At 37.3% G+C, this 27,966-nt stretch overlaps 2 protein-coding genes across 7 annotated transcripts; one reads left to right on the forward strand and one right to left on the reverse strand.

The window, feature by feature from the left end:
• Positions 1-2,332: 2,332 nt before the first annotated feature.
• LOC126380579 (uncharacterized) lies at positions 2,333-4,836 on the forward strand. Of its 6 annotated transcripts, none has more exons than XM_050030101.1 (5): positions 2,333-2,623; positions 3,506-3,609; positions 3,686-4,093; positions 4,416-4,614; positions 4,735-4,836. In XM_050030101.1, the coding sequence occupies exons 1-5, from the start codon at positions 2,605-2,607 to the stop codon at positions 4,776-4,778; spliced, it is 774 nt and encodes a 257-aa protein (XP_049886058.1). In that variant the 5' UTR covers positions 2,333-2,604; the 3' UTR covers positions 4,779-4,836. The 6 variants fall into 6 exon arrangements, with proteins under 6 accessions (XP_049886058.1, XP_049886057.1, XP_049886056.1 ...); XM_050030100.1 differs by lacking the exon at positions 2,333-2,623 and adding an exon at positions 2,778-2,929; XM_050030099.1 differs by lacking the exon at positions 2,333-2,623 and adding an exon at positions 3,228-3,285.
• Positions 4,837-11,075: 6,239 nt separating this feature from the next.
• Positions 11,076-16,388, reverse strand: LOC126380600 (uncharacterized). Its single transcript, XM_050030132.1, has 4 exons — positions 16,290-16,388; positions 15,010-15,102; positions 14,581-14,721; positions 11,076-11,158 (listed from the first exon to the last, which is right to left on the reverse strand). Exons 2-4 carry the CDS (start codon positions 15,083-15,085, stop codon positions 11,076-11,078), a joined length of 300 nt encoding a protein of 99 aa, XP_049886089.1. The 5' UTR covers positions 15,086-15,102; positions 16,290-16,388.
• Positions 16,389-27,966: the final 11,578 nt, after the last annotated feature.

Below are 27,966 nucleotides of genomic sequence, written 5' to 3' on the forward strand. Positions count from 1 at the left end.
GTCCCTCTACCTTCGTAATAGACAATTCAGAGATGTAACAGCGTTTCGACGGCATTTTACACTTTAAGTTTCTTTATAGCAAATGTTACGTTCAAAACAACATGCTTCATAATTCATGAGGCGTCATGTTTCTATTTGGTCTATGTTTGTTTGTATTTTTTAAATGTATACCTATGCCAGTTAACATAGACATGAAAATCGCTTTTAACGTAACGTAACTCAAGTTTACGACCATGTTCTCAATTGGGGTAGTCAGAGGTGTACCTACCTCTCTCATCCACGGCATGATGAACTATCTTCATGGAGCTAAGTCAACGAGCTTTACGTTATAACATCGCGATAGAGGTGAACCGTATCGCCGTCTATAATGGTTATAACCAACAGAGTTAGTTAAAATTGCTCTTAAGGTAAATTAATAACTCAGTCTCTGTTTGAGAAGCAAGCGGTGAACCATAGGATACCAATGACTTTTTGAGAATAATGTTAAAACACAGATATCAAAGAAATTATCTTGGAAAGTAGTACTTTTGCCGTAATTTTTTTGTAAACTGCGATTACTCACGCTCAAAATGTAGCATGTCTATTAAAAATATAGAATAGAATAGAATAGAAATAGTTTATTATGAAAGGACGCCACACACAAAAAGAAAGACAACAATATCATATCTTATTTCCACTAAAACAATTACAAAAAAGCAAGAAGGATGTTAGTCGAAATGATCATAAGGTGGTGGTGGACGTCCTGAGATAAAAGGGCCTCACTCAGCACAAGTCGCGGCGCGAACCACGACGCTGATATTATGTGGACCCTATTGGGTGACGCACGAACATCGCGTTCCATAAACATGTGTTAATGGTGTAAATACATTATAATATAATACCAAATTACTTTAATAGAAATAGTTTACATAAACAAATATTATCGCAAAGATGTAGGTATACATAAATACTTAAGGTTAGAACAAAAAATAAAGTTATTAATGTAGGTATAACTAGTAAATAAATGTAATTAAGTATATAAACAAATACGAATTCAACAAATGTGTACTGTGTAGTCCGCTTGTGTTAAGTACCTATCTATCGCGCGCGCCGCACCCCGATTCTAGCTCGGGCTCGGAATATACAAAATAGTGAATAGTGTATTTTAGGTTCCTACGCACCTTTTAGAAGCCGATATCGTTATTTATTAAGTTTTCTGAGCCATTCTTGTTTTTGAAAACGCAATGTTCCAAAAAAAAAAATGTTTGGGCATTTTATTGCAACTTACCACGTTTTCATTGACTGGGCTTAACTCTCGATAGTCGATATACAATTCGATATACCTACTTACTATTGGTAGGTATGTACGCGGTATTGATTGGAGCCACATTGTAATCTTTTGTCTAATATTATATGAATACTTTGAGTAATGAAACGTGTTACGTTACTTGTCCATATTGTCACATAGCAGTCAATCTGGGAGTAATAAGTGTGGAGAATGTGACAACATTAAAAGTGCAATTTGTGACCGAGAGGCGTATTACCGCCAGTAATTCAATCACAACGCGGTTAATAACTATAAATCAGTCTCAAGATATATACATCTTCTTACATGTTTTGATACTTATTGTTGAGATTGTTCTGTAAATAATTAAGAAGGTATATAGGAAAGGGAGGCATGAGAATCAAAGCCTAAAATCAATCAATTTTAATATGGATAGGCTTGATTTTTTCTTCGATTAGAAATATCTCAATTATCAATCGTTGGAGGATATAATTATGTCGGGTCAGCCTTGCCCTCGTAATTTGTTGGGCTAGGTACCTATCTCGTTTCCCTGAACTTTAACCTCTAGGTTCGTTACCCAGGGAAATGTAAACGTCCTGTTACAGCGCTACTACGGCGGACATAATCGCATCACATCAAATTGCATTTAATCTTGCAAATTTCTTAGATTAAAATTGAAATACCCATCCATACATTTTATTAAAAGAAAAAATGTTCTCTACTTTTTACTCGTAGTAGACATTTATATTTTACATTTTGAATTTCGGTTCGATGAGGTTTTTGGACAAAGACTGATGGCAACCCCAATATTAAATTTATATTTTTATTACTATGACAACATTTTGTCGCGTCACTTCCGATTTTCTTGTGCTCCATTGGACTACTGTATCCTACTGTTTGTACTGTTTGTACGAATTTAAATTAAATTCAGTGAGTTCTGGCAGTCTGGTTGTTTTTATCTGACAGCTTCATCGACAGAAAGCCAGCCCTCTACAGTCGCTAGGAACATCACACCGTAATCCTAACAAAGACAATATTTTAATTGCATTTTTTTTAATATTAACCTAACCTGTATTGGGCTGGTTTTCCCTTCGCGGGTTGGAAGGTCAGACAGGCAGTCGCTTCTGTAAAAATCCGGACCTGTCAAATCTTCAGGTTAGGTAAGCGGACCCTGTGAAAAATAGGATAATGCTAGGGAGATGATGATGTTTTTTTTTTAATATGGTTAAAAATAAAATAAAACTATCAAGACTGTTATAGTGTCTCAATCAATTCTCGACATTATAAGTGGCAGAGGCCTCAGACTGCCCTGGTTATAGAATATTCTGCTGGTGGACGTAATGGAGCCTTTGTTCCTAGGTGAGATTGTAGCTTAACTCAGACATAATTATCAATACCGCGTATTAGTATATTATAATGTCTCTCCGTTGACCCAATCACCTAAGATTGTGGCCAAGACTTGACATGGAACAGACATTGTCAAATTGCCGCTCATACAGTTCTTAGAGTTTTAAATACTTGAGTTAATAAAAAACAATTCTACTTGTTCTATCGGTGTGTGGGTTCTGAAGTGAATTACCAACCACATCAAACCTGGTGTCAGGGATATTATTGATCCGCCAAAAACCCCTGATATGGCTCATGTAACGATTACTCTATACATCAGTAAGTAGTAACTGGGACCAACGAGTTAACGCGCCTTCCGAAGCACGGATCATCTTACTTTCGGACAATCACGTGATCAGCTTATGTCCTAACCAAACTAGCACAAAGTGATTTTTGTGATGGGGACATCCCTATCGGGATTCGAACCCGGGACCTCCAGATCGATGAGCAACGCTCGACCGTTGGACCACACAGGCCGATAATAAAACAATTGTTCCTTATTTAAATTTAAGACCTATATCTGTGCGAAATCAATGCGATGTCATGACTGCATCCCTGTCAATATAGGTAGGTATAACTTTTTATCTAGTAACACATTATGCTGGATTTATCATTCAGTTCCAGTTCATTGAAGGGTAACCTGTGTCCGGTAGCGGAACGTAAACTATTTACAGGCTGTTATATGATTGTACGGCGATATCGCTCCTACGATATTGTTTTAGAAAGTAATTAATATCGCGGCGACGATGCAGTCGTACATCGCTATCGCACGTGTGATATGGCTCTTAATAAAATGCCAAGGTGCATTTATTCGTTAATTGTTTTTTACAATGTTGTATGATTTTTTTATTTTAGTACTTGTGATGATGCTGATATCCACACACGCCGACCCACTGTCATCCAATGTACCCAAGCTAACGTTAGACGATATAATAGTGCACCCTATGTTACCACCACTGGTAAGAATATCAAATACTTTTACTAATTTTACTAACTTAAATCACAGGAAAGTTTAGCTTTTCGTTGTTTTGCCAGAAAATACAAAAACGTGAAACTTCAACGTCAGGGTCCGTGGCGAAATACGATGGAGATTTCGCCAAGTTTATTGAGGAAAAGTTAGTACAGCATACCCGAGCACTCGAGCACTTGGTGAACGTGGTGCAGTCCAACGAAGATCTGACCAAGCGATTGATCGACAACTTAGGTCACTACGCCTCCACTCCCAAAATGCCCGAGAAAATTGAAGTGCAGCGTGTAGCTAGTAGCGACAAGGTTGATGACAACGACCATCCAATTGTGAGAGCTGGCAAGAACACCCCACTGTACGGAAACTTGTTTAAAGATCTGATCGTGGGTCAAGCGCACAAGAACTCGGATCCCATTCCTTTTGTAGAAAAGTCTCCCCCACCTATGCCAACCCGAGTCGACAAGCCATCACAAAAGGCAAGTGCACCGGTGTAACCCTGCGAAATGAAGCTTATACTATGCTTCGAATATGGAATAATAAAATGCCATTTTGTAAAGACAGGTCTAGTTAGATGACGTACATTTCATTAAGTAAACCGTAGGTTTAATATCATTTATCCTGTTTCCATTTATTTGAACAATAAATACTTCTTAAAAGTTATAGTCTTGCTTTATTTTGCTTTTTATCCTGTAGTAACCTAAATAGTTGGAGAAGTTAGATTTTTTTGGGTTAAAGTTGAATATTGGGTATATTTATTTGGACTACACCCAGCCTACACTAGAGGTTTTCTCTTTGCAGCCACCGAAGTCGTCGCGGCGGTTAATGCCGGTGCCGATAACGAATGATCCCGAAGACGACAAGATTAGTCGCTGGTGTCCAGTTGCGATGCTCTGCCGTAGGACCAGGGAGCCCATTTGCGGTTTTGACGATAGATTTGGATACGGGAAATTTGAAGACATCTGCCACATGCTTCAAGTCAATTGCTATTGGAAATACAGTAAGTACAAATAAGTAATGTTTTTATTCCTAACTTTCTAGTTGCTGCTATATTCGTACCTAAAAGACTGCTTTGTATGTACTAAATTACCGTTAATATTTTCAAATGTTTTTATTTCAGATTTCGCCATAGTTCCCACATGTCACCCAACATATTTGTCTTAATGTAGTTGCGAGATGTATCATGTACCAGGTTACTAAATACAAATAATACATTACCATCGTTTTATTTGTTTAATGATTAGGTATATTGAAAGTTATAATTAGTTTTTGAGAAATCTTTCGCTTGGACAATTTTCTTTATTCTTCACGTGATCGTAAACTGAAAAGAACAATAACATTTTATTAGTAATTTGAGATATTCTGTTTATTGGTAATTTACAATGCAACTTCGTGTTTTGTGTATTACGTAATTTGACATAAACAGTGGTGTGTTGGAACACAGATGGGTATCCAATATGTCCTGGTAGGTATATAGGAGATGGAGAAAATAACGGACGATCTAGGAAATTGCGTCACAGGTATTGTAACCGATCGCAATCTTTCAAATATTAGTCGCATACTGCACGTTACCCCAAGCCGATTTGCCTAGGAACACTTTGGGGTTTTAATTGGACTATATTGTATTGTACATGTTAATATGACACTATTATATCTAATTCCCAACTAATATCATGAGTGGTTGTGGGTTGTCTAATTGTCTTATTGTCCTATGTCTCTGTCCAACCCTGCCTGACCTCACGTGCTTATCTAATTACACACGCTCATGACGTATACGGGACGAGCCGTAGGTTATCAGAAGACAACTTACATTTACATTTGATAATAACCCTGTCACCAGGGTTGATGAGGTTGATCCACCTCATAACCCACAAGATAAAAGAAGAGTCGAATTCCTATGGTGAAAAGCGATTGATTGAAAAGCGATTGAATGAAAAGCGAGAGTCTCGCAAATTGTCCATCAACAAGACATAATTCGTCGGTTGCAAAAGCAACCAAAAGGCACAACCGGGACGATAAACAGTTATATGTTTTTATTCGGTCAAAACGTGTAGTTATGCACTTACCCAAACTATTTTCGCAGGAAAATTCGTACATGTCACACAGATCTAGGAAAGTTCGAGACTCTTTTACGGAGTCCCCACAGACCATGATTTTGTCGTGCATGCAAATTAATGCGTCTTCACATATCAGCTTCAGCCTGTCCTATGGACAAAACAAGAACATTATACTTACATATTGATACTTATCTAACTAGATATGTTCAAGAAAGACAAAATAATGCAAAATAGATTATTTTATTTTATATTATTTAGAGAAAAATTGTAAAAGGCCAGTATGGTTATTGTAATTTAATTTTTTATCTTCATCTTTATACTTTTGGGTAGGCATCATAGAATGATAATACTTCTTTATATTTTGGGTCTTTTCTTATTGTTTAAGAATGAAAGCGCACTATTCGACACGTATTTTCACAGTTAGTCGCTATCATGTTTTACAAATTTAGTCGCTATTAAATTTTACATCATTCAGTCGTCCTAGAAATTCACTCGCTTATTAACTTCGCTCTCCTACTTTACGTTTGAGAGGAAATGCAGCCTGCGTTTCTCCTTCAGTTTAAAATGAGATTACGACATTGCCTACCCGTACAACCTACTTTTAGAAGAAGTTTAATTTCCTGCAGTAAGTAGAATGTTTTAAAGGGTGCTGGGGACTAGGCGGATTAGTGTTGACAGCGCTCTAGGCTGGATTTTAAAGGCTCCTTTCCAGTAGTCATCACTGCAATGTTGTCTTACCAACTTATATTAAAGAATCGCAAAATGTAGAAGTAATGAAGTAGAAGGGGCACGCTTCAAAAGTTTTATAGATAAGTAGTATGGCATTTTCTTCGTTAAAACTTCCACGAGCGCCCCTTTGTAATCTCGCGTCCTTAGGCACGTGCCTAGTTTGCCTAAAAGATAATCCGCCACTGAAGGGGACCTGTGACCTTTATCCTCAAATGTCAACTAATACTCGTGGTTGCATCCTGCTATAACTAGGTGAGGCTCTAGTAACCGCTTGATAGGTGTTGTGTGGGTATTTAGGTGCCCGGTTGTTTACACGTATTTACACGGCTTGTAACTCGTTGTGTAAAGTAAATAAAGGCTGTAATAAAATCGCAGTAAGTATCTTTCTTGTATTGATTATTGAGACGCCCCCTACTGAAAGAGGTAGTAGCAGGAACCGGTTTGAGACGGTTTTAATGTACTTATATGTCACAGGTAAATATTTGACACACGAGCAAAATTAAATCCTTTGCTTATCTCTCAAATACATATTATACATACACTTTGTTCACCAAGCGGTGAAAAGAAACAAATGTTTATTTTTATTGGCAAGAATGTTATTGTATATTTTTATTTTGTAAGTTATTTTCTAATGTGTAGGTACAAAATTAATACGTACTTATAGATACAGTTTCTGATATTTAGTAATTCGGCACATTATTTACAATTTTTAAAGGTATTTACTATACAAGTAGATTTTTGTCAATATTGTAACAATTGCATTTTTAAGACCAGTTTAAAATATTTTATTTTTACAAAATAAATGCGATTTTCATCTGTGTATTACAAGGCTTAGTGTGACGTCACGTGTCACAAAATTAAAAAAAATATATGTCAGGTTTCAAGTTATACAACTTTGACAGTTCCTTTGTTTTTCTTCTTGGGCAAACTATCGCGTGACCAACCCTTTTTTGCGCATGATATTAATGAAGAAAAATATGTTTTTTCCATTATATAAAGCTTTTTTGATTACGCGTAGGTAGCTATTCTCTTAAACACACTATGCTCTATGGTAACATTTTGTCTATTCACTATTTTTTCTAATGACATCTGTCATCTGTCACTTTCTACGCTGTTTTCAAGATTGCCTGGTGTACTTTATATTTATTAATTAATCCAAATTTATATTGTTAATAAGTAATTAATTCGAAACCGTATTCTGCAAATACATTCTATTGTGAACTTCTCATTGTGCCTTTGTTCATATTTAATACAAAGATTGTTAATAAATCGCTCCATCAAACGAACCTCGTTGTTTTCATGGCCCAATTCCACGCGGATGAAGCCACTGGCAAGTTTTAGTACTATAAGTATATAAAAGTATACGAAGCTAAATTAACCTAGACACTTCCACCAACCAGCAGAAGAAAGAGATGGATAGACGGTGTAGGTATATTTTCCACTTCTTACTTTTGATTATGAGCATCAATTGCTTAGGTAATAAGAAATTGTAAACTTACCAAATGACTCGTGTCCATAAGGTGACCGTAGACTGGGGTGACTGATATTACAATCAATAAAATTACCCTCTCTCGTAAAGACATTAGGACTGTGTAATGGCGTGCACACGTGTGTCAAATTGTAAGTGTTGTGAGAAAGACGCTGTATAAACAATGAACAGTAAAGTGACAGTGAGTGACGAAATTTGTCGCGAGTTTAAAAATGGAAGCCCAAAGCAAAAGTGCTTTGGCTATAACTGAAAAAAAAAACTCGAGTTAACTTTAAGACAGGGAAAGGGCGTTCCATTCTTAAACTCTCAACATAAGGAATTTGCCAGGATGTTTTTTATCTGTATAAATGTGCGCTTTACTGTAAAGTAACAACTAAGGTAATAATATAATAATTATTGTAAGTACATCAAAGGCTATATACCTATAGCCTCTATTGTGGCAGTCTCCGTTGAGCGAGCAAAGCAGACATCTATACTTTTATTATGGCTAGATCCTTGCAATATACACATTGACAAACGTTCATCGTACCTCGTTTGAACTTTTCACGACGGAACTGCAAAACTAAGTTATAAATTCACGTTGCATTTACAGTTTTGATGTTAACTGTACATGAAAATACAATCAGCGGACGAGGTGGCTAGTTTACAACTAGTTATATTGTAATGGCGTTTTGCTGGAGTGTTTCTAGTTAGATACTTGCAGGCAAATTTGCTGGAGTGTTTCTAGTTAGATATTAGCAGGCAAATTCCTTATAAATACTGGGAACTGATAGTTTGTGTTTACAATCAGCATAACATAAAACATTTATTGATCGTGGAGATAAGTGTATATACTTTCTGCTTTGGGCTCGTTAGTTTCCTTATCGGCTTACAGAGAATACTCCACCACGCTGCGCCGTTGGGTGTTGGTGAAGAAACAAACAGGAAACTGAATCAATAAACCTATACGTTTATGTGGGTCTGGGTGTCTTCTATTTGCCCACGCGAGTTCCTCTCAAATCCACCGTCTACAGGTAATACAAAATCGTTTCATGCGGAAAGCCACGGGAGCTCCGTGGTTCCTTCGAAATGAAAATCTGCACATTGACCTAGGTCTGCCAACCATTGGCCAATGACTCAAATTAGCTTCAAAACGATTTTTCGATTCTGCTCCGCACCATCCAAATCCCCTGGTAGTTGCGGCTTTCGAATACATCCCGCTTAGGGAAGGTACTTACTGAAAAGTATCAGCGTCCGAAGATTTCCCTCAATCAGCGCTTATCGCTATCAACCCACTAGGTTCGATTAATTCTTTCAAATATTTTTCCTCTCAGACGACGCCCTGACCCGAGGTTCACGCCCTACTGGGCACCCTCAGGCCTGTCTTAAACGTTGTACCGGGTGAGAGCCTTCAGCGCTCCCCATTTGTCCGGCCAAGTAGTTAATGCCATCTGCGGCAAATCTACAATAAGTCACGCCAAAAAAAAGGTAGTATGGTATTTTACAGATTCCATTGTGTTCATGGTGTTCATTGTATACCCTGCCATCTGTAAGGTATAAACCTAAGCTAATTGTGGAATATGAGGGTTGGCTTTTAATATAAGGTAGTCAATAACATTATGGTCTCTCTCTCTCTTTATTTAAGAGCTGCGCTCTTGTCGGCGGAGTAATCGCCTTCATTACTCCATAGATAGGGCGTGTAGGACGGTGGTTGCCCCAATCGCCATCCGTTTCGCAGCACACCGACCAATTTCTCAATCGGTGAGCCCTACCAGAATCTATTTCCTCGGCCTCCAACCTGTACTGATACCGCTGCTGCCCGGCATCAGAGGTGCGCTTTTGAAGTAGCGGCGCCTACTCGCTACGTCACAAGATCGTCATAGAACCTAAGTAGCATTTTATAGGTTAGCCCGTCCCAGTGAGCTACCCACTACGTTCTGCTAATCCTGTCGCTGTCACATATTGGCAGGTCGTTTAAAAACTAAGATAAATCAATCCTATCACGACAATACTATGGACGATTAGATACTCTATAACTTGATCGAATGAGCAAGCGTTCCTCGCCGGGTTCCCCTCGCCTTAATAGGTAGGCTTGTGCTCTTTTTATAAATTAATAATTCAGTCCTAAAGCACAATTAATGTAAAAATGTCGCTTTTCATTAAAATTAAATTGCGCTACAGAAATGACGTAAAATATAAACTTTTAGAAATTAAGCCAATTATGTTCTCTTGAGTCCAAGTATACCTCTACCTTAGTATATAAGACAACAGCTTTGTTGAAACACGACTATCTCATCCCTGACGTCATTCCACCCTCTCACAAACAGAATTACTTACTTACGTCTTGAACTGGACTTCCAGTTGTAAGCTGATTACACAACTGTCAAGCCAAAGGACGCTAACGAGTTGTGTTTCTGTGAAATATCTTTCCATATTGCTAGTCGTAAGAGCCCTATCTCACTAGGACACCATGGTGGCGCTCCCACGGTCGCGTCGCCACCAACAAAATGTATGCAGTTGTATAAACGCCACCACACTCGGTGTATTGTTGGTTCCGCAACCAAGGTGTCAACTGCATCTAGTACATACTGTTAGTGGCGTAGCTTACAGGCTCACAATCGAATGATGCAGCAGAAAATAGTATGACGTTGATCCTAAAACTCGATGCACATGCGACATGGAAACTTTCGAACCAGGTCTTGTGAAAAAAAGATCGTGTTCTTTTTTCGAGTGGGCTGTGAGGTGTTGATTGGGCTAGTTTTCCCTTCGGGTTGGAAGGTTAAAGAAATCTAGACCTGTCCTCAGGCAATGAACGGGATAAACGGGAGAGGATGAGATAATGAATGATTGCTACTATTCTTTCTGTGGTCCCTGTCTACCCCAGTTATTACCCTAATGCCCGAACACCTGCACGCAGGAGGATCTGATGAGCGCTGCAGATAGCGCCATACTTGTTGCCAAGTTTTGGGCCGATACTGTTTAGTTTGCCATCGACACGATAAGAAGATTACCCTAATTTGTGTTATAGGTACTTTATTTATAAGTACGTATTTTTATAAAATAAAGTCAACGCGAGGAATGATGATATTTTTTATTTAGTTATAAGTACACACACATACATACAGCCGGTAAGATTTTTAAATGTTAACTACAGAAGTGACAATAATACTTTAAATAGTTATATTATTTATATAATAAACTATTCGTTTATTCATCGTAGAAGGTGCCCGTGGGTCGCCGTGATGCCGTCAGGACTGATTTGTCTTCAGGACAATTGATTTGTCTATAGTCTGAAATGAAATAATTTGCAGTCACTAATATCAGTAGCAATGGACTTTCCAGGTAATGTTCCCCAAAACTAAATTAGATGGCGTTGTACAGATTTAACGTGATAATTACAAATTTTTTTTATAGCTCGGATACATAATTATTCAAAATTACAATGTACCTAATGGCAGATGCATTTAATGTATAATAAATTGTTGCTGTTGATATTTGGATCAGATATGGTATAGAATTATCTTGCTGTCTATATAAATAAGATTATTCTTATTTTGATCAGAATAATGGGTGGGAGATGTCTTGTGCCTGGGTGTAATAACAACGGTCATCATTTATACCCAAAAACAAAGATAAAGATGCATATGTCTGTTATCCATGAAATTTGAAGGTTAAACGAAGGAAAATCTGTACAGCGCCATCTATATTTGTTTTGGGTTAAGTAACCTGGTAAGTCCCTCATTGTATCAGGAAGTTATCTGGGAGATAAGTGGTGATATATAGGCCCAATGCACACAGAGCACACCAGGAGCGTTGCGGGGCGTTTAGTGGGAGCATGTGGAAAACCGCGTCCTTATGATGCCCCCGCATGCCTACATGCATTGAACTTAAAAAGAGTAAACAAAATGTTATCAATTATTTATACTTCTAACAAAAATACAAGGTATTTATAATATTAGTATATTTAGCAGATTATACAACAATAACCAACAACAGAAGGCCTAAGTAAACTTGTTGTGTATACAAGGTACACCAATGTTACTCCAAGCTTTTGTACTTCTAACAATACTGAAAGAAAAGATTTTACTTTGGTGAATAAGCATAGCCTATAATAACAGCCTCCGTGGTCTAGTGGTTAGAGCGTTAGGCTCAAGATCTGGAGGTCCGGGTTCGATTCCCGATGGGGACATTGTCGAAATCACTTTGTGAGACTGTCCTTTGTTTGGTAAGGGCTTTTCAGGCTTGAATCACCTGATTGTCCGAAAAAGTAAGATGATTCCGTGCTTCGGAAGGCACGTTAAGCCGTTGGTCCCGGCTATTAGCCGTAAAAACCTCCACCAACCCGCAGTGGAGCAGCGTGGTGGAGTATGCTCCATACCCCCTCCGGTTGATTGAGGGGAGGCCTGTGCCCAGCAGTGGGACGTATATAGGCAGTTTAAAAAAGAATAAGCATAGAATAAGGGATAATACTACGTATAAAACGGCAAATCTCCGCTCCCCACCAGCGTCTGACTTAGGTTAACCTCACCTCCCCTCGAACATAGTTTAGACTTGAATAATAGAATTACTAGGAGCCGCTTATCCTTGTTAACAGAAGTGTACAAACGAACTAGTGGGAGTAAACGGAATCGTATAGTATCAGACGTCACACACACAGATGCGCGTGTACGATAATGTCAATGTGTAGTGTCTGTGCAAAACGAGGTTGTTTGTATGAAGTGTCCGGGCGTGGAATAAGTTTTAAATTAGAAGGAATAAAGCCGGTAAGTTTACTACCTAAGCGCTTGCGCTATGTAGGTTAACTGTGTTAATTTTAATTTCCCAGGGAACGTTAAGAGCTCCATACGACGGTTGCGGAGGCGGTTGTAGGAGTTAATTTATGTGCTAGTGCACGACCACGTTAAAGCAATCGTGCGGGAACTAAGAAATTTATCGAAAACTTCGCGTTTTTTATCATGATGGTAAAAAATCCAGAAGTAAGTACCTACAGTTAAACAAAAGAGACCTTCAGCCACTTTCGATACCAATTCCCAAGATGGATAAGTTGACACTTTCCTCATTCAGCGCTTATCGCTATGTATTGTGTGCATTTATTATCTCTCCCGTTTGGATAATACGGTAGTTTCCAACTAATCAAATCTGTACATTGTTTTAAGTTTACGCGGTTATTATCATAATTTCATTCCAATATCAAAAACATAAACAAGCGGCAAAGAAAGAGGGTAGACAGATATGTCTGCCCGTAGAAAATTATGGATCTACCTACTCCACTCCAATCTCATCAGTCATCCCGTGATCATGGCACTTGCAACAGTGTCGAAATATTGGGAGTCTCATATCCCCATTTAAACGCGGTAAGAACCCGTTATTATGTGTTTTAATTATAATGAAATCTGTTACTTTTTACATAACGTCAATAAACTAAATTACTATGACATTTGCATGAAAAAGCATACTGTGACGTCACAGAAAAGCAAATTGATAAAATGCCGGACTTATTACACGAAGCTCACTCATGGCCGCTCGTGTTTTTTAATACATTTTTTTTGTAATACACTGATAAAAAGCCGCATTTTTATTATGTAAAAATAAAATATTTAAAATGATTTTAATAAAAAGATTGATTGGATAATTATCGCTAAATGATAAGCTACCATATCCGACATATTTCATATGTAATTGTTACAACTGTCCAGTAGCCAATTGTGGATAAAGCTGGGGCCTGTTTAATAAAACTTACAATTGTAAATTACAATGACAATTTGATGTACATTGCGGAGTGTGTGATCACAAATATTTTGCAGTTTCAAATTAGCTACGTAATGAACATTAATTGTCGTTGTAATTTACAATTGTAAGTTTTATTAAACAGGCCCCTGCTAATACCTAGTTACCTCTATCGAAATATTTATCAAAGAGAGCGGCGAGGTGAAGCGTACAACGCTAACATAACAAAGGGCTTCGTATCTGTCGAGAGCCATTCTAGTGTACACAGTAAATTAATTCGCTCTCTAGTCACGTCATAACATGAACTAGGTGTCAAAATAGGAACAGGGCTGTTTTACATGATTTTGATGAGGTAAGTGTAGTGTTTACATAAGTACATAAACATGTTATTGTAATACACGTAGGTATAATTAAATGTATAAATAAATATGTAATATATTATAAAATATTCGAATCGATATAATCGATTCACATATATATTCTGTCGTCTCGGGCAATGCACTACGCGGTGGCTACAATTAAAAAGTAAACGGTACGGGTATGTACGGGGGTGGAGTGAAGACGTAGTGTGTGGCAACGAGCCGATATTTATTTATATAATTATATTGAGGCGAATACACTATTGTAAGTATTTAAATAAAAAATAAGGTAACTATGGAACCTTAACGGACATACGAAGGATGTTTAGATGTCTTGCGGCACATGTCGATACAAAAAGTGTGTCTAAAATTTCAAAAGAGGGATTATTGATGCTAGACTGGGAAAACACACAACACTAGGTTTGATTGTGTGATATTGGTATATGGTGGAAACTGACAGAGGGATTATGTCCTTTCCAACTAGACAGGGGCCAAAGAGAATATAAAACTGGGGCCTTAGCCTAGTGGAATTATTAGTGGTTGTAAGTTATTTGCTGCTTGGGTAAGGGGGGGAGGGAAGGAGAGGGGTGTTTGTGTATCTCTTTGATATAGAAATTGCTACTGACTCCTTCTCCGGATGCAGTTGAAGTCGAACATGTCGCAGAGGTCGCGGAACCCCATGATGTCTCCGACGTGGTTGGCGCCGCAGACCGGCACCCGGTCGTGGTTGCACACCTTGGCCATGCCGCACCACTTGGCCCCATTCTGCAACCAACGTAGAAGCAGGTAACTTGTGAAATTATAGGTACAAGTGACGACGGTGAGTTAGTGCATTCGTTCATAAACAAGAATTTGAACACTCGTACGACGCCCACTGCTGGGCATAAGCCTCCCCTAAGGATCTCTTTATTATTCACATAATATACCTATCGAAATTCCCTTCATAATTGGAGCTTTTAGTTAGACCAAAAATGTTTGTGTTTCTGTAAGGTACTTTTCGTAAGGAGACTTTATAAAAGCTGTTAGTAGATTTTATAACGAGAAAGTAGTGGTTGTTTTTACCTTCCTTCCGATAGCCATTTCTTCATTATCGCGTTCCCGCGGCGGCCCGTGGGCCGCTGACAATCCCATGCAGACAACTAGGAAAACTGTAAAAAAGAAAATCTCGATACTTTGTACGTTACAGCGAACTTGCGAGAGACGTGCGACTGTATTCATTCATCATCAGCCGTACGACGCCCACTGCTGGGCATAGGCCTCCCCGACGATCGGTCCTGCGCTGCCCGCATCCAGCGGCTTCCCGCGACCTTCACCAGATCGTCGGTCCACCTTGTAGCGGGCCTACCCACTGAGCGTCTTCCGACACGACGTCGGACGTGCGACTGTACTTATTGTTTTTTCTCGGAAAAGCGCTTTATAAAGCTTGCCGTAAATGCTTTTATTCTAACACTTTCATTTATCTTTCATGAAATGGGAACTCTTTTAATATAAAGCAAGTTATTATTTATTTATTTTTTGGCATGACGCGGTTTGCGTATTTGCGACAAAACGAGGAAACATTTCATAAAAATAAAAGGAATTTAGTGAAACAGGAATTTAGGAAGAAGGATCAGAGGAGGGGGATATATATTATAAGATAGGATTATAATTTTATATCATTAACAGCCTCCGTGGTCTAGTGGTTAGAGCGTTAGGCTCACGATCTGGAGGTCCGGGTTCGATTCCCGATGGGGACATTGTCGAAATCACTTTGTGAGACTGTCCTTTGTTTGGTAAGGACTTTTCAGGCTTGAATCACCTTATTGTCCGAAAAAGTAAGATGATTCCGAGCTTCGGAGGGCACGTTAAGCCGTTGGTCCCGGCTATTAGCCGTAAAAACACCTCCCTCCAAACACCAACCCCCTCCGGTTGATTGAGGGGAGGCCTGTGCCCAGCAGTGGGACGTATATAGGCTGTTTATGTATATGTATGTATATCATTAACACAGATAAATATGGATAAGTATTTATATATATCAAAGTTATTAAGAAGGATAGGGATACTAGTAGGTAAAGGGATATTTATAGAAAGTAAATTACGATATAAAAAAATAGTGTTATTTATAGGAGAAGCAAGAAATATTTGGTTAACATCGGCACCGTCCAGCCCGCAGTCACATATAGCACAGTCTATTATACCAAAGTTATTTTAATTACGAAGTAAGAATATAAAAACGTACCAGCTACTTTTGGAGAGAACATGTTGTAAATGCTTTTGTATCGACCGAGGATGGATTGTAAATGGCTTTGGTTCAGTGTTATCCTATACACAAAATTGGTTATCGAAATGGAATTACCTATTGTCTCCTATGTATTTGTTAAAACATCCGGCCGCTTTGTATATTTCGTGTGTATTGTATAATATGTTCCGGGGAAGATAGGCGCATTGAATGCACGTTGACTCCATTGTATCTAAATTTCGGGTATATGTTTACATATCTCATTTGGCTTCAATATGAAAGCTGAAACAAAACAAAGTCATTCTGGTGAAGTCATTTTGCAACATTCATTGATTCTGCTCAGCTTAAAACTGTAGCTACACCTGCAAAGCTTAACTGTTATTAAAGACGTTCTAAATGAGTAGCAGAATTTATAACGTTACAATTTATTTTATGCATTTTAATGTTCTAGGATAATATTTTTAATTTATGAATTTGAATTCTATAAAGCTTTAATATAGTTAATACTAATAGTTAAGGATACTTAAGAGTCAATCAATCAATCAATTAAGCAATCTTTAAATTTTTACATTTTTTCCTCTCCTTATGGTTGTCTGGATGAAATCGCTTTAAGCGATAAGGTCGTCATTTGCCATGTACTTAGTTAAGAGTCTTTTTGTAATCTCTTTCGTTATCTCTTTATTTAATTATCTTTTTATTTTGGTGCAATAAAGTGTATTTGTATTGTATTGTAAGAGTAATATTTACCAGTTTTATATTCGCAATTGAATTCAAGCATATCGCAATTATCTAAAAACCACCGTATTTCCCTCGTTCTAACATCCAAGCCACATACTCTTCTTAAATTGTGTGGGCACAGATATGCTCGAAAACATATACCTTTCCCCTGAAACTACACGTAACAGTTATTGTAAGTATATATTTTATGGCTTTGTTATTATTGCCACGTTTAATACGACATTCACCATTAATTTAATCTTATAACCTGGGGTCCTTTAAATCACGGATGAATAGGCATTTTCTGGGCAAGCTCGTTCCAACGTAGATCTCTTCTTCTCCTCGTGGAAGAACGAAGTCAAGAGCAAACCCATTTTAATTTAAAAAAAAAAATATTCCAAGTTTTGCGTTTTTATATATGAATTTAAATAATATTTTTTTTATAGAATTAATTATTTTATAATGTACCAAAAAAACCGTGACACCGTGAAATTAGACTTCAGACTTATTATGTATATATAATAGTTATTGAATAACGTACTTTTTCGGTGCAGTCTATATGAAGAATAAGGATGGTAACAGTGAAAAAATATATTTTGTGATCCATTCAAATAAGTGTATAAGCAGTGCAAATATAGGTTTATTTATTAATTTATAGGAAAACCAACACCTACATGAAATAGTATAAACATAAATATAAATCACCAAAGAGCCAATCATAGGTTTGAAACATTTTGAAATAAACCAGTAGGAAAATAAATTTAATTTTGCGATAACAATTTGTTAGGAAAGATCTTATAGCGTATATACACTAGACTAGTCGTAAACCCGACTTAAGAATTTTGCTTATTTCAACATGTCGATGGGCTATTATATAATGTGCGACGGGCTGATAACCTGTCGAAAAACGGTTCAGCATCAAAGAGTCATAATCAGAATCATTTATTCGATGTAATTATCATGGATAAACTTGTTGAAGGTCAATGTAACATTTCGCAAGGTGTTATGGCTGAGGAGAAGAAATGACAAGAAACTGCAACAGGAACACATCTTTTAAATCAATGAGGGTACATTACAAGTTATTTAATAACTAGAGGAACACATTCAATACCAGGCATTTTTATCATTTAGGTAATCATTAATCTTATAATAAGCTTTTTTACATAAAGTAAGCTTCAAGTGAGCTTTAAATTTATTCTCTGCCAAATTTAAAATATTATCTGGTAAGTATTTTATTGTAAAAACGTATACATAACCCTAAAATACTAACACATGTTATAAAATGAAATCTCGTAGGTATAGGTAACAACATAACATAGCATTGCGTCTGTATTCCCGAAGGGTTAGGCAGAGGTGTATAAATATATACTCGTCGCCGCCGCCGCGTCGGCAGCTATGTTGCTTGTAAGAATAAGGTATTCTACATTTATTGCCTTGCAGTGTGTTACCTCCTTTATTTTTATTTAAAATACGGATTTTTCACAGTTTTTTTTTATAACGAAAACATGAGGTCGCTGCTCGGTAAGATTAAATAAATACAAGTAAATTATATATTTTAACATTAAAAAAAATGTAGTTTTAACTAAAACAATGTATTCTTTCAGGTCGGTTGTTCTTATTTTTTCACTTCGCAGTTGTTTTCACTTCGACAGCTGATAATGTTAGTAATTAGTGTTACTTAAAGATTTATATGTTGTAGATAGGTATGTTACGGCTAAAACCCGAAGTGCGGCTACACCTAGTTTTAGCCGGTTAGAACTAGGTGTAGCCACTTACTCTTAGTTAAACCTAGTACTTACTAGCCGATTGTTTTCGGGTAACACAAACAGGGATTGTCTGGGCCTAGTTCTAGCCGGAATGATATCGGATAGACCTAGTTTTATCCAACAGGGAATGGCTGGACCTAGTCTTCTCAACTACACCTACTCAATAATTGTAAAATTAACCTACAACAAGTTTATCTTTGGCGATTAAATACATCGAAGGATTAAGTATGTTAATTTAGTAAAACAGGTGACTCCCGCTCCTGCTTGTTCCTGGTCCAAAGGCTGGCCATTGACATTCAACGCGGTAATGCGGCTAGTGTTATGGGCACCTTTGCTCCGGGGAAGTGAGGGGCGCTTTATTTAATGACTAGTTTCTAAGTTTGTATTTGTGACGTATTGTTATATTAATATTTACAATAAATATGCATAAAATAATTTAATTATCATTTCCAGAGATGCTACCAAGCCAAGATTTGTATCCATAACAACAAAGAGAAATGCGGCTTGGACAAGCACGGTGACAAGCCAATCTACAGACGTTTCTTTGACACCTGCGACATGCTGGAGTACAACTGCTTGCGTGATACATGTAATTATAACTTTAACATTGAATTCGGCTTTATAATTCATGTTTGGAACAACGATAATTCATATAGGTAATGTGCTTTTAAACGCACTTGCGACGATGAATAATTTTCACCAGAAGTTTTTTCCTTCACATGTAAAGTTGACACGCTTAAGTACAGTGTTTTTACAGTGCGCTGACGAAAATGTTTAATGCTAATCCGTAAGCAGGATCAGCTGATCAGCTAATTAAATTCCTTTACTAAGCTCCCGGATACGTTCTGTTTTTTATTGGCTCCCAGTCTCGCTTATTGTTGTCTGGTTGTCTTATGTAGCGTGTTAAGTGAATTAGGTACTCTTATTAAAAAACATTTATTATGATTTCAGATTTTGTCAAGGACATTCTTGAAAATTGTGCGCATTTGCCTCCGATCCCTCTACCGAAAACAGTAGGAGGTAAACCAGCAAAACTAGTTGGCGACGCAGACAACATAAATGATGATACAGTACAATTAAGTGGTAAAAAAGTAAAACTAATAGGTGAATATATTGAAAAGGATCAGGAGGATCAGGAAAATGTATGATTTTCCTAACCTACTTACTTTGTAATGGTTAAATAAAACAGCTTTTGAGAACCTTGTTATAGATTTTTATTTTCCTTGTTATACTTTCCGTTAACCTAGTTGAACGAGAGGTCTTATGATAACCATTTAAGATTCAGATTCAGATTCTTTATTTGCATTGAACATAGGTACCTACATAAAATTGGTGTTACAGGTTTAGGTTATAGTTAGTTCTCTACGTTCCACCTACAAATAGGTATACAAATATTTAAATAATGTTTAGAATTAAATGTAAAAGCACATATGAAAATTACAGAAAAAATTGACATTTGAGATTAAATTATATAATTACTTACATAGCAAACTTCTAACCTAAACTTTTAAGTGATTCTCAAAAGGGCTTCAGCCAATCCTCATTGGCATAAGGTGTGCAGCACAGCTATAAATGATGTTGAACAGCTTTAAAGTGATAATTACAAATTTTCTCATTACTATCGGATTCATAGTTATTCGGGTTCATAAAGTAATGGCAGAAGGCATATTATTTATAAAAAATATTGTTGTTTTGGTATTTGGATCACATTAAGTAAGTATGTAAGTATCGAATTATGTTGCTACCTAACTATTGCTTCTCTTTATTTTGATCAGAATAATAATAGGTGAAAGATGTAATTGTGCCTCGGTGTAATAAAAAGGGTCGTCATTTATACACAAAAACAAATACAGGGTGTTAGTGACATCGTAACGAATACTCAGGGGGATGATTCAGACCATGATTCTGAGTTAATATCAAGTGGAATTTTTCGTCGCAAAATTCATGTTTTTTTTAGTTTTTTAAATTATTTTCAATTCTATACTTTTGCGATTGAAAATTCCACTTGACATTAACTTAGAATAATCAGCTGAATCATCCCCCCTGTATTCGTTACGATGTCACTTACACCCCGTACTAGTACATACGATAGCCATACAAGTAGGTATGGGTGTTAATGACACCGTAACGAATACTGAGGGGGATGATTCAGATCATGATTCTGAGTTGATATCAAGTGGAATTTCCTGTCGGAAAATTCATGAATATTTTTGTGTTTTTTAAATTTATTTTCCGTTCCATACTCTTGCGACGGAAAATTCCGCTTGATAGCAACTCAGAATCATGGCCTGAATAATCCCTCGAAGTTTTCGTTACGGTGTCACTAACAGCCTGTATAAATAAAAGATGTATATTTATGAAATTATAAGGTAAAACGAAGGAAAATCTGTACAGCGCCATCTATATTGTTTTTGAGGAACGTAGCTTGGAAAGTTCCTCATTATGCAAATCATTGGCCTTATAGAACCTCAACTTGTATGTTATAATTTATATTGGTATCGGAGAAAAGAAGAATACAATATAATAAGTATTTTTTTATTTTATTGTTGATGAAGGTATGAATTCAAAATTCAATTCAAGTCAATAAACTGGTGAAAAAATAAATTGTACTTTGCGATAACAACTGTTGGGAAGAATCTAACAGTGTGTTTACAATATACCATACTTATTTATAATATAATGCATAATAATATAATATATTGCCAGTGTCAATTAGGTTACTTTTCCTGTATTTTGGACACTATGCTGTAGGGCCTTCTAGATTGGAAGAGAATATAACATAATGTATACAGAGTGTAACGGAACGGGAGTATCAAGCTGAAAGGGAACAAAACTATACCTTATGTAGATCTTCTCTGCATCAATTAAAAAAAAAAACACTGATATCTTTCCATTTTTAGAAAAATATTCATATTAATATTTCCGGCATGTAAACAAAAGTGCCTGAGCACTATTGAGGTCACTGTCTTGAAACTATGATTTGCACTACACTAATCTCCTTGCGCGCCCTGGTCGCCTACAACATAACAATTTTATTTGATTTCATATCTAGGTAGATACCACGGTGGCACCACAGTCGCACCACCAACAAAATGTTGAGATACCAATTATACAATTGCATACATTTTGTTGGTGGCGCCATCAGTACGTTTTATTATTCCTTATTCTATGGCGCTACCACAGTCGCGTGTTCTAGTAAAATACGAAATCAAATCAAATTTAAAACAAAATCAAAAATCTAATTAAAATCAAATCAAATTTCAAACTTTACGTCCTTCAAATAACAAGAGGCTACGCTTTTTTGATGCGAGTAGGAAGATGACCCTCGTTGTGGCACCGTGGTGTCCTAATAAGATAGGACCCTAACTCTAAAAGAGTTAAGAGAACTGGTTTGTAATTCTACTTCTTGAATAGTCATAGTGTATTGAATAGTTTATTAATATAGATTATAGAATCTATATTATCATTTTTCGCTGGCAGAGGTGAAAAGTTATATGATATCACACGAGGGCCTAAAGATTTAGCTCTTGAGTCCATAAATCACTTTCACACTTAAACACTTCGTAGTGCATTTCAGATTCAGCCCGTGATTCAATTCTAAACTACTTTACCAATTTGTAATTTATAGTAGGTACTGTGAAAAACGGGATAATAAGTACTAGGGAGATGATGACTCCCAGAAAAAAAAAAACGTGTCAACGTGTCTTTGCCCTCTTGTTGAACGATTAACTATTATTTCCTCCGGCATCGTACAATGATACTCTCAAAACATCAAAATAGTATAACATCAAAGTTTCATGATAGCACATTCGCGAAATAATATATTTAAAATAATGATGATTTGCGAATGTAATGTCTTGACATTGTGTTGTTTTGAGAATATAATTTAAGATGACAGACGGATTATCATATGGTTCAGTTACAAAAGTGTCTGTAAGTCGTTTTATAATTACTTGTAGTTCTGTCCACGCTTTTACAGAACAGTCTTGCATGTAAGCTTGTGTGTTTGCTTGTATGTATGTCTATAGATACCTATATACATACATAAATAGCCTCGCAAGATTGAAAACTTCGTAGAAAAATTTTTTTTGGTATACGTACCTACTTGCTTGCAGTGTGTAATCTCTATTATTTTTATTGCATGTACTATTGCACAAACCCATTTTTATTTTAGAAACACGAATATGAGGTTGCTGTTAGGTAAGATTAAATAAATATAATTTTCATATTTTAATTTAAATGTGGGGATGGAAATGTTTACCTTAGATTATATTTTGTTTCAGTCGTGCTTTTGCTAGTTTTCATGTACAATACACACTCAAGGAATATAAAAGAATTTTCTGTGAGTATTCTTAGGGTCGGTTCACACTGAGCGCGAATGGAAGCGACGACGCTACGCAAAGCGTCGAATATTCAGATTGTCGCGCGAGTGTGTACGTTGCACGTCATAATTTAAGTTAAATAGTGGTATCGATTAGGGCTGGCACCAACTTTTTCTTTTTAAATTTAATTTAAAAACTTGCTACATCTCTTTATTGCTCACATTTAAATTACGCCCGAATAGGCACCATTGTAATAACGTGTGTTTGACGCGTGAACGCGCTCGAGTATCGGGCGATCATGGTACAAGAAGAGTATGCTCAGTGCTATGACAAACCGCCATTGCTAGCCCATTATATATTTTTTTTATAAAGATTATGGCCTGGAATCAAGTCCTTTGGGCTGCTAGCTACATTGATGACATAAGTGTTACCATTCAATTGGTATCTCCAACATTCCAAGGACGAGAATTCCGGCCCGTAGTCTTTAATTTTGTATCGATGAGAGCCCTCAGCGCTCCCCGTTTAGTTCTGTGCAATAAAGTATATTTCATTGGATTTGTCCGGCCAAATAGTGGCAAATCTACAACAAGTCACGTCAAAAAAAGAAAAAAATATTACATTTACGAGTACCTACCAACTGTTGAGCATACGCCGCCAGTGTATTGTAACGAAGCATTTCGGACCAACGAGCCTTGTAGCGACATCTTGTGGTTTCTGGCGATATAACATTGTTTTTATATTTTACCCGCAGGAAATCACAGATGGCGCTGCAGGGTTATCGATGGGCCCGAACATTTTAATAATTTTCTTTTGTTCTAAATTATTATATTAAAATTATCTGCAACATTTATTTTTGATATATTATAATTATATTGTTTAAATTTTGGGATCAAACAAGTCGATCGATTGTTGTCGTTGATTCGGCGAATTTATGGTTTGGTAGATTTTTTCTAGTTTGGCAACTTTGTTCGTGGTTCTTGTGTCAGACTGACAGCTGGCTGAGCTGAGAGACAGGTTATGGAAAGTGGGGACGTCGCGAGAGCGCCGGAGATCCACTGCCGTAACAATAATGTGGGCAAATTAAAAGCCACGATTTATCGGCGACATCAAGAGCCGATGTTTCGATTTAAATAAACAACTTAACCGAGATGGTGAGTCCTCGCAATTCTTCGTGCATATTTTTGCACCAACTTTGTGATAACCTCGAGGTCCTTGTTTTCAGCAACTTCACTGAAATCCCATCGCCGAAGGTCCAGTGGGTGGGTTTAGGTTTCATCCGAGCGATGCCCAACTATCCCGGATGAACCTGTAAGTTATTTTCTTTGTTTTACACTCGTGAGTTGCCTTGCCACGCTGTCAGCTGAACCACATGCTAATCATTGCCATTCCTTGTTGCAGATGGGGTTTTTGTTTTTCTTTAAGTTTTTAACGTTTTAAAGTTTTAACGTTTTTGCTAGTTTAATGTAAGAAGAAGTTTATGATTGGATCAGATGATTTCAACAATGTTTTGTGAATGAAGATTCCTACTGTTTTTTCTGCGTTTGCAAGTTATTTCAAGCTTTATTACGGCGGAGCTTGCCTTGGTTGTTTGCATTTCGAAGCTTTCCTTTGTGCGGCGCGCATGTGGATGTGCCGCGCCTCTCCTTTTGTCAACACACCGGATAAGGCCCGGTGAAGGTCTGCGAGGTTGACCGGTGGACGTGCAGCCCGCCAGCTGCGTAACAGTTGGCCCGCTGCGCCGCCATCGTCCAGCACGCCCTGGCCTGAGCCGGCCTCAACTCATCACCTGTACGGTATTCCGGAACGCCTCAGGTAGGCCTGATAGTCGGAGGTCCTCGAGTAAGTGAGGTGCCTACAGGTGTACGGACAGTGTTTTAAACAGAGTGATATCCCATGGTTGTAACGGAGTGACAATTAACCTGACGGACCAAAGCGCGACCTGTCTCCCTCCATAGGGTTTTTACCTGCCCATGGTTGTACTTTAATAATTATAACTGTAAAATATACATTGTACAATTTCAAGGGAGTTTTCTTTGTCTCATGCTCACCGGTCTATAACATCTAGCTGTGCCCTTCAGGTAAACACCACTTTATAAATTTCTGGAACATATCAGTATTTTAACACCATTTCCTATTTACCTACCTTTACATATGGTAGCAAAAGATTGACGTTTCAGTATGAGAAATAGAAATTGAAATGTTTTATTGCGACCATGTGTTCGTACAAATTGTGGTGAGTGACGAAAGACGTAAGATTGACCAACAGGTTCATACTTTTATAAGTTATCTACTTACGAATATACGAATAAAATAAAATAAAATATACGAATTTGATTACTCTATACTCGCGTTAATAATCAACAAAATAGTGCCAATAACATCCTGAAATTCAGAGGTATTTGCGTATTTTTTTAGTTGAGTATTTATTACAATAATTTTCAACACATTTGCTCGTAAAGTAGCTCTTATTGCACCGCTTTTAGGTACATAAAGCACCTTATTAAAACACCCGTGCTTTAATGACATAATCGCATACATACATAAACTGCCTATATACGTCCCACTGCTGGGCACAGGCCTCCCCTCAATCAACCGGAGGGGGTATGGAGCATACTCCACCACGCTGCTCCATTGCGGGTTGGTGGAGGTGTTTTTACGGCTAATAGCCGGGACCAACGGCTTAACGTGCCCTCCGAAGCATGGAATCAAGCCTGAAAAGTCCTTACCAAACAAAGGACAGTCTCACAAAGTGATTTCGACAATGTCCCCATCGGGAATCGAACCCGGACCTCCAGATCGTGAGCCTAACGCTCTAACCACTAGACCACGGTGTGTGCTTTTTTATTATTAAAGTTTTTATTAAATCATACCAAGAAGTTCTTACATCCAGAAATTAAGGAACGCAAATAGTTAATATTTCTGTGAAGCAATAAATTCAAATATGATAAATAATTTTAGTAAAAATAACATTAAATTACGTTATAAATAAATAATTGTTATCAGTTTCGAATATTTTTATATTCTCTTTCTATCTGCGCGCGCACTACTAATGAGGGAGTTTCCAGGCTACGTTCCCCAAAACTAATATAGATGGCGCTGCTGAGGTTTAACGTGATAATTACCTATTTTCTCATTACTCGAGTACATAATTATTCAAAAATACAATGTAATGGCAGAAGCATATATAAAAATAATAGTTGCTTTATATTTTTTTTGATCATGTTAATAAGTATGTATATAATTATGTTGCGAACTATATTACTTCTCTTTATTTTGATCAGAATAGGTGATGATGCTTCACAGTCGATTTCGACTACAGCGACAGCAGCTGAAATCAGAATAGGTAATAATGGGTGGAAGATGTAATTGTGCCTGAGTGTAATAAAAATGGTCATCATTTATACCAAAAAACAAAGATAAACCATGCATATTTATATCTGTTATCCATGAATTTAACAGCCTTTTTTGTCTAGTGGTTAGAGCGTTAGGCTCACGATCTGGAGGTCCGGGTTCGATTCCCGATGGGGACATTGTCGAAATCACTTTGTGAGACTGTCCTTTGTTTGGGAAGGACTTTTCAGGCTTGAATCACCTGATTGTCCGAAAAAGTAAGATGATTCCGTGCTTCGGAGGGCACGTTAAGCCGTTGGTCCCGGCTATTAACCGTAAAAACACCTCCACCAACCCGCAGTGGAGCAGCGTGGTGGAGTATGCTCCATACCCCCTCTAGTTGATTGAGGGGAGGCCTGTGCCCAGCAGTGGGACGTATATAGGCAGTTTATATATATCCATGAAATCAGAAGGTTAATCGATGGAAAATCTGTACAGCGCCATCTATACCTTTTTGAGAAAAGTAGCTTGGAAAGTTCCTCATTGTAACCATTTAAATAAGTTGTGTACTGGTAGTACCCATATCTTACTAAGAATACTTACGTGTATTCTTACTAAGTGAGGAACCTAGTCTGGAAAGCCCATCATTCAATTCAGAAATACCTAAAAAAAATAATAATTCGCACCCATTCGCATTAAGTATGAAACGTGTGAACCCCTTACATACCGGGTGAGAGCCTTCAGCGCTCCCCATTTGTCCGGCCAAGTAGTTAATGCCATCTGCGGCAGATCTACAATAAGTCACGTCAAAAAAAGAGCCCCTTACAATTAGTAATCTTCTTACACAAAATACATCTTTTTTTTTAAATAAAATAAGCTCGCGTTTGACCACAATCTCACCTGATGATAACTGACGATGTGGTCTAGGATGGATCATGCTTCATTCAGACGACGGCAGACAGAGTCAGTTCTTTGCTGTTCGCATAAAAAAACGCAAAACGTTTAGTGCGGTTTGGTGGTATATCTGTCGTGGCCAGATCGTAGAATTATCATTTCATGATGTGTTCGACCATTTCATGAAATAGTCATATTTCATGAAATAGCCAACTTAAATTGAACATATCGTTGAAACGTCAACGTTTAATGATATTTCAATCAATGTTTGGCCATATCGTTATTGTAGGCGGTTTCCATGCTATGTGGTGTAATAAACATGCGAATAGTCGATTAATTTCTTAGGTTCAAAATTGTGTACCTATTCGATATGGAAAATTGTACATTTACATTGATTCCTCGATTATAATATCAATCAAGTTTTAAATATAATCGACACCAGCGATGGATAATGTTACTAATTTTACGATATGATTGCCAACGTTTGGCCATATCATGAAGTAATCATGAATTTAGTTGCTCATATCGTTAAACGTTTCGTGTTCGTTGATTTGGCCAAACTACATCATGATGTGGCCAACGTATGATATTCCATTTCATGAAATGATCGAGCACATCATGAAATGATCAATTCTAAGATCTGGCCACGACATATCCACAAATAAAGATGAAATGCCTGCTGACGTGTAGTTGTTTGCAAATAGGCTCGTGACAACAAACATTTCAGGACCCCGATTCCGACCCCGACGGCGTATTCGTCGACTT

This window comes from Pectinophora gossypiella, chromosome Z (genome assembly GCF_024362695.1).
Source record: "Pectinophora gossypiella chromosome Z, ilPecGoss1.1, whole genome shotgun sequence".
NCBI classification, from domain to species: Eukaryota; Metazoa; Arthropoda; class Insecta; order Lepidoptera; family Gelechiidae; genus Pectinophora; species Pectinophora gossypiella.

What these genes read in the sequence shown, in the direction of transcription:
- LOC126380579 (XM_050030098.1), top strand. Translation starts at nt 3,333, where the DNA reads ATGATTGTACGGCGATATCGCTCCTACGATATTGTTTTAGAAA. An exon ending in CTACGATATTGTTTTAGAAA is followed by an intron (nt 3,376 to 3,505) that starts GTAATTAATATC and finishes TTTTTATTTTAG; the next exon opens with TACTTGTGATGATGCTGATA. An exon ending in ACCCTATGTTACCACCACTG is followed by an intron (nt 3,610 to 3,685) that starts GTAAGAATATCA and finishes TTGTTTTGCCAG; the next exon opens with AAAATACAAAAACGTGAAAC.
- LOC126380600 (XM_050030132.1), bottom strand. Translation starts at nt 15,085, where the DNA reads ATGGGATTGTCAGCGGCCCACGGGCCGCCGCGGGAACGCGATAATGAA. An exon ending in TATCGGAAGGAAGGTAAAAA is followed by an intron (nt 14,722 to 15,009) that starts CAACCACTACTT and finishes TACGTTGGTTGC; the next exon opens with AGAATGGGGCCAAGTGGTGC. An exon ending in CAACTGCATCCGGAGAAGGA is followed by an intron (nt 11,159 to 14,580) that starts GTCAGTAGCAAT and finishes ATTTCATTTCAG; the next exon opens with ACTATAGACAAATCAATTGT.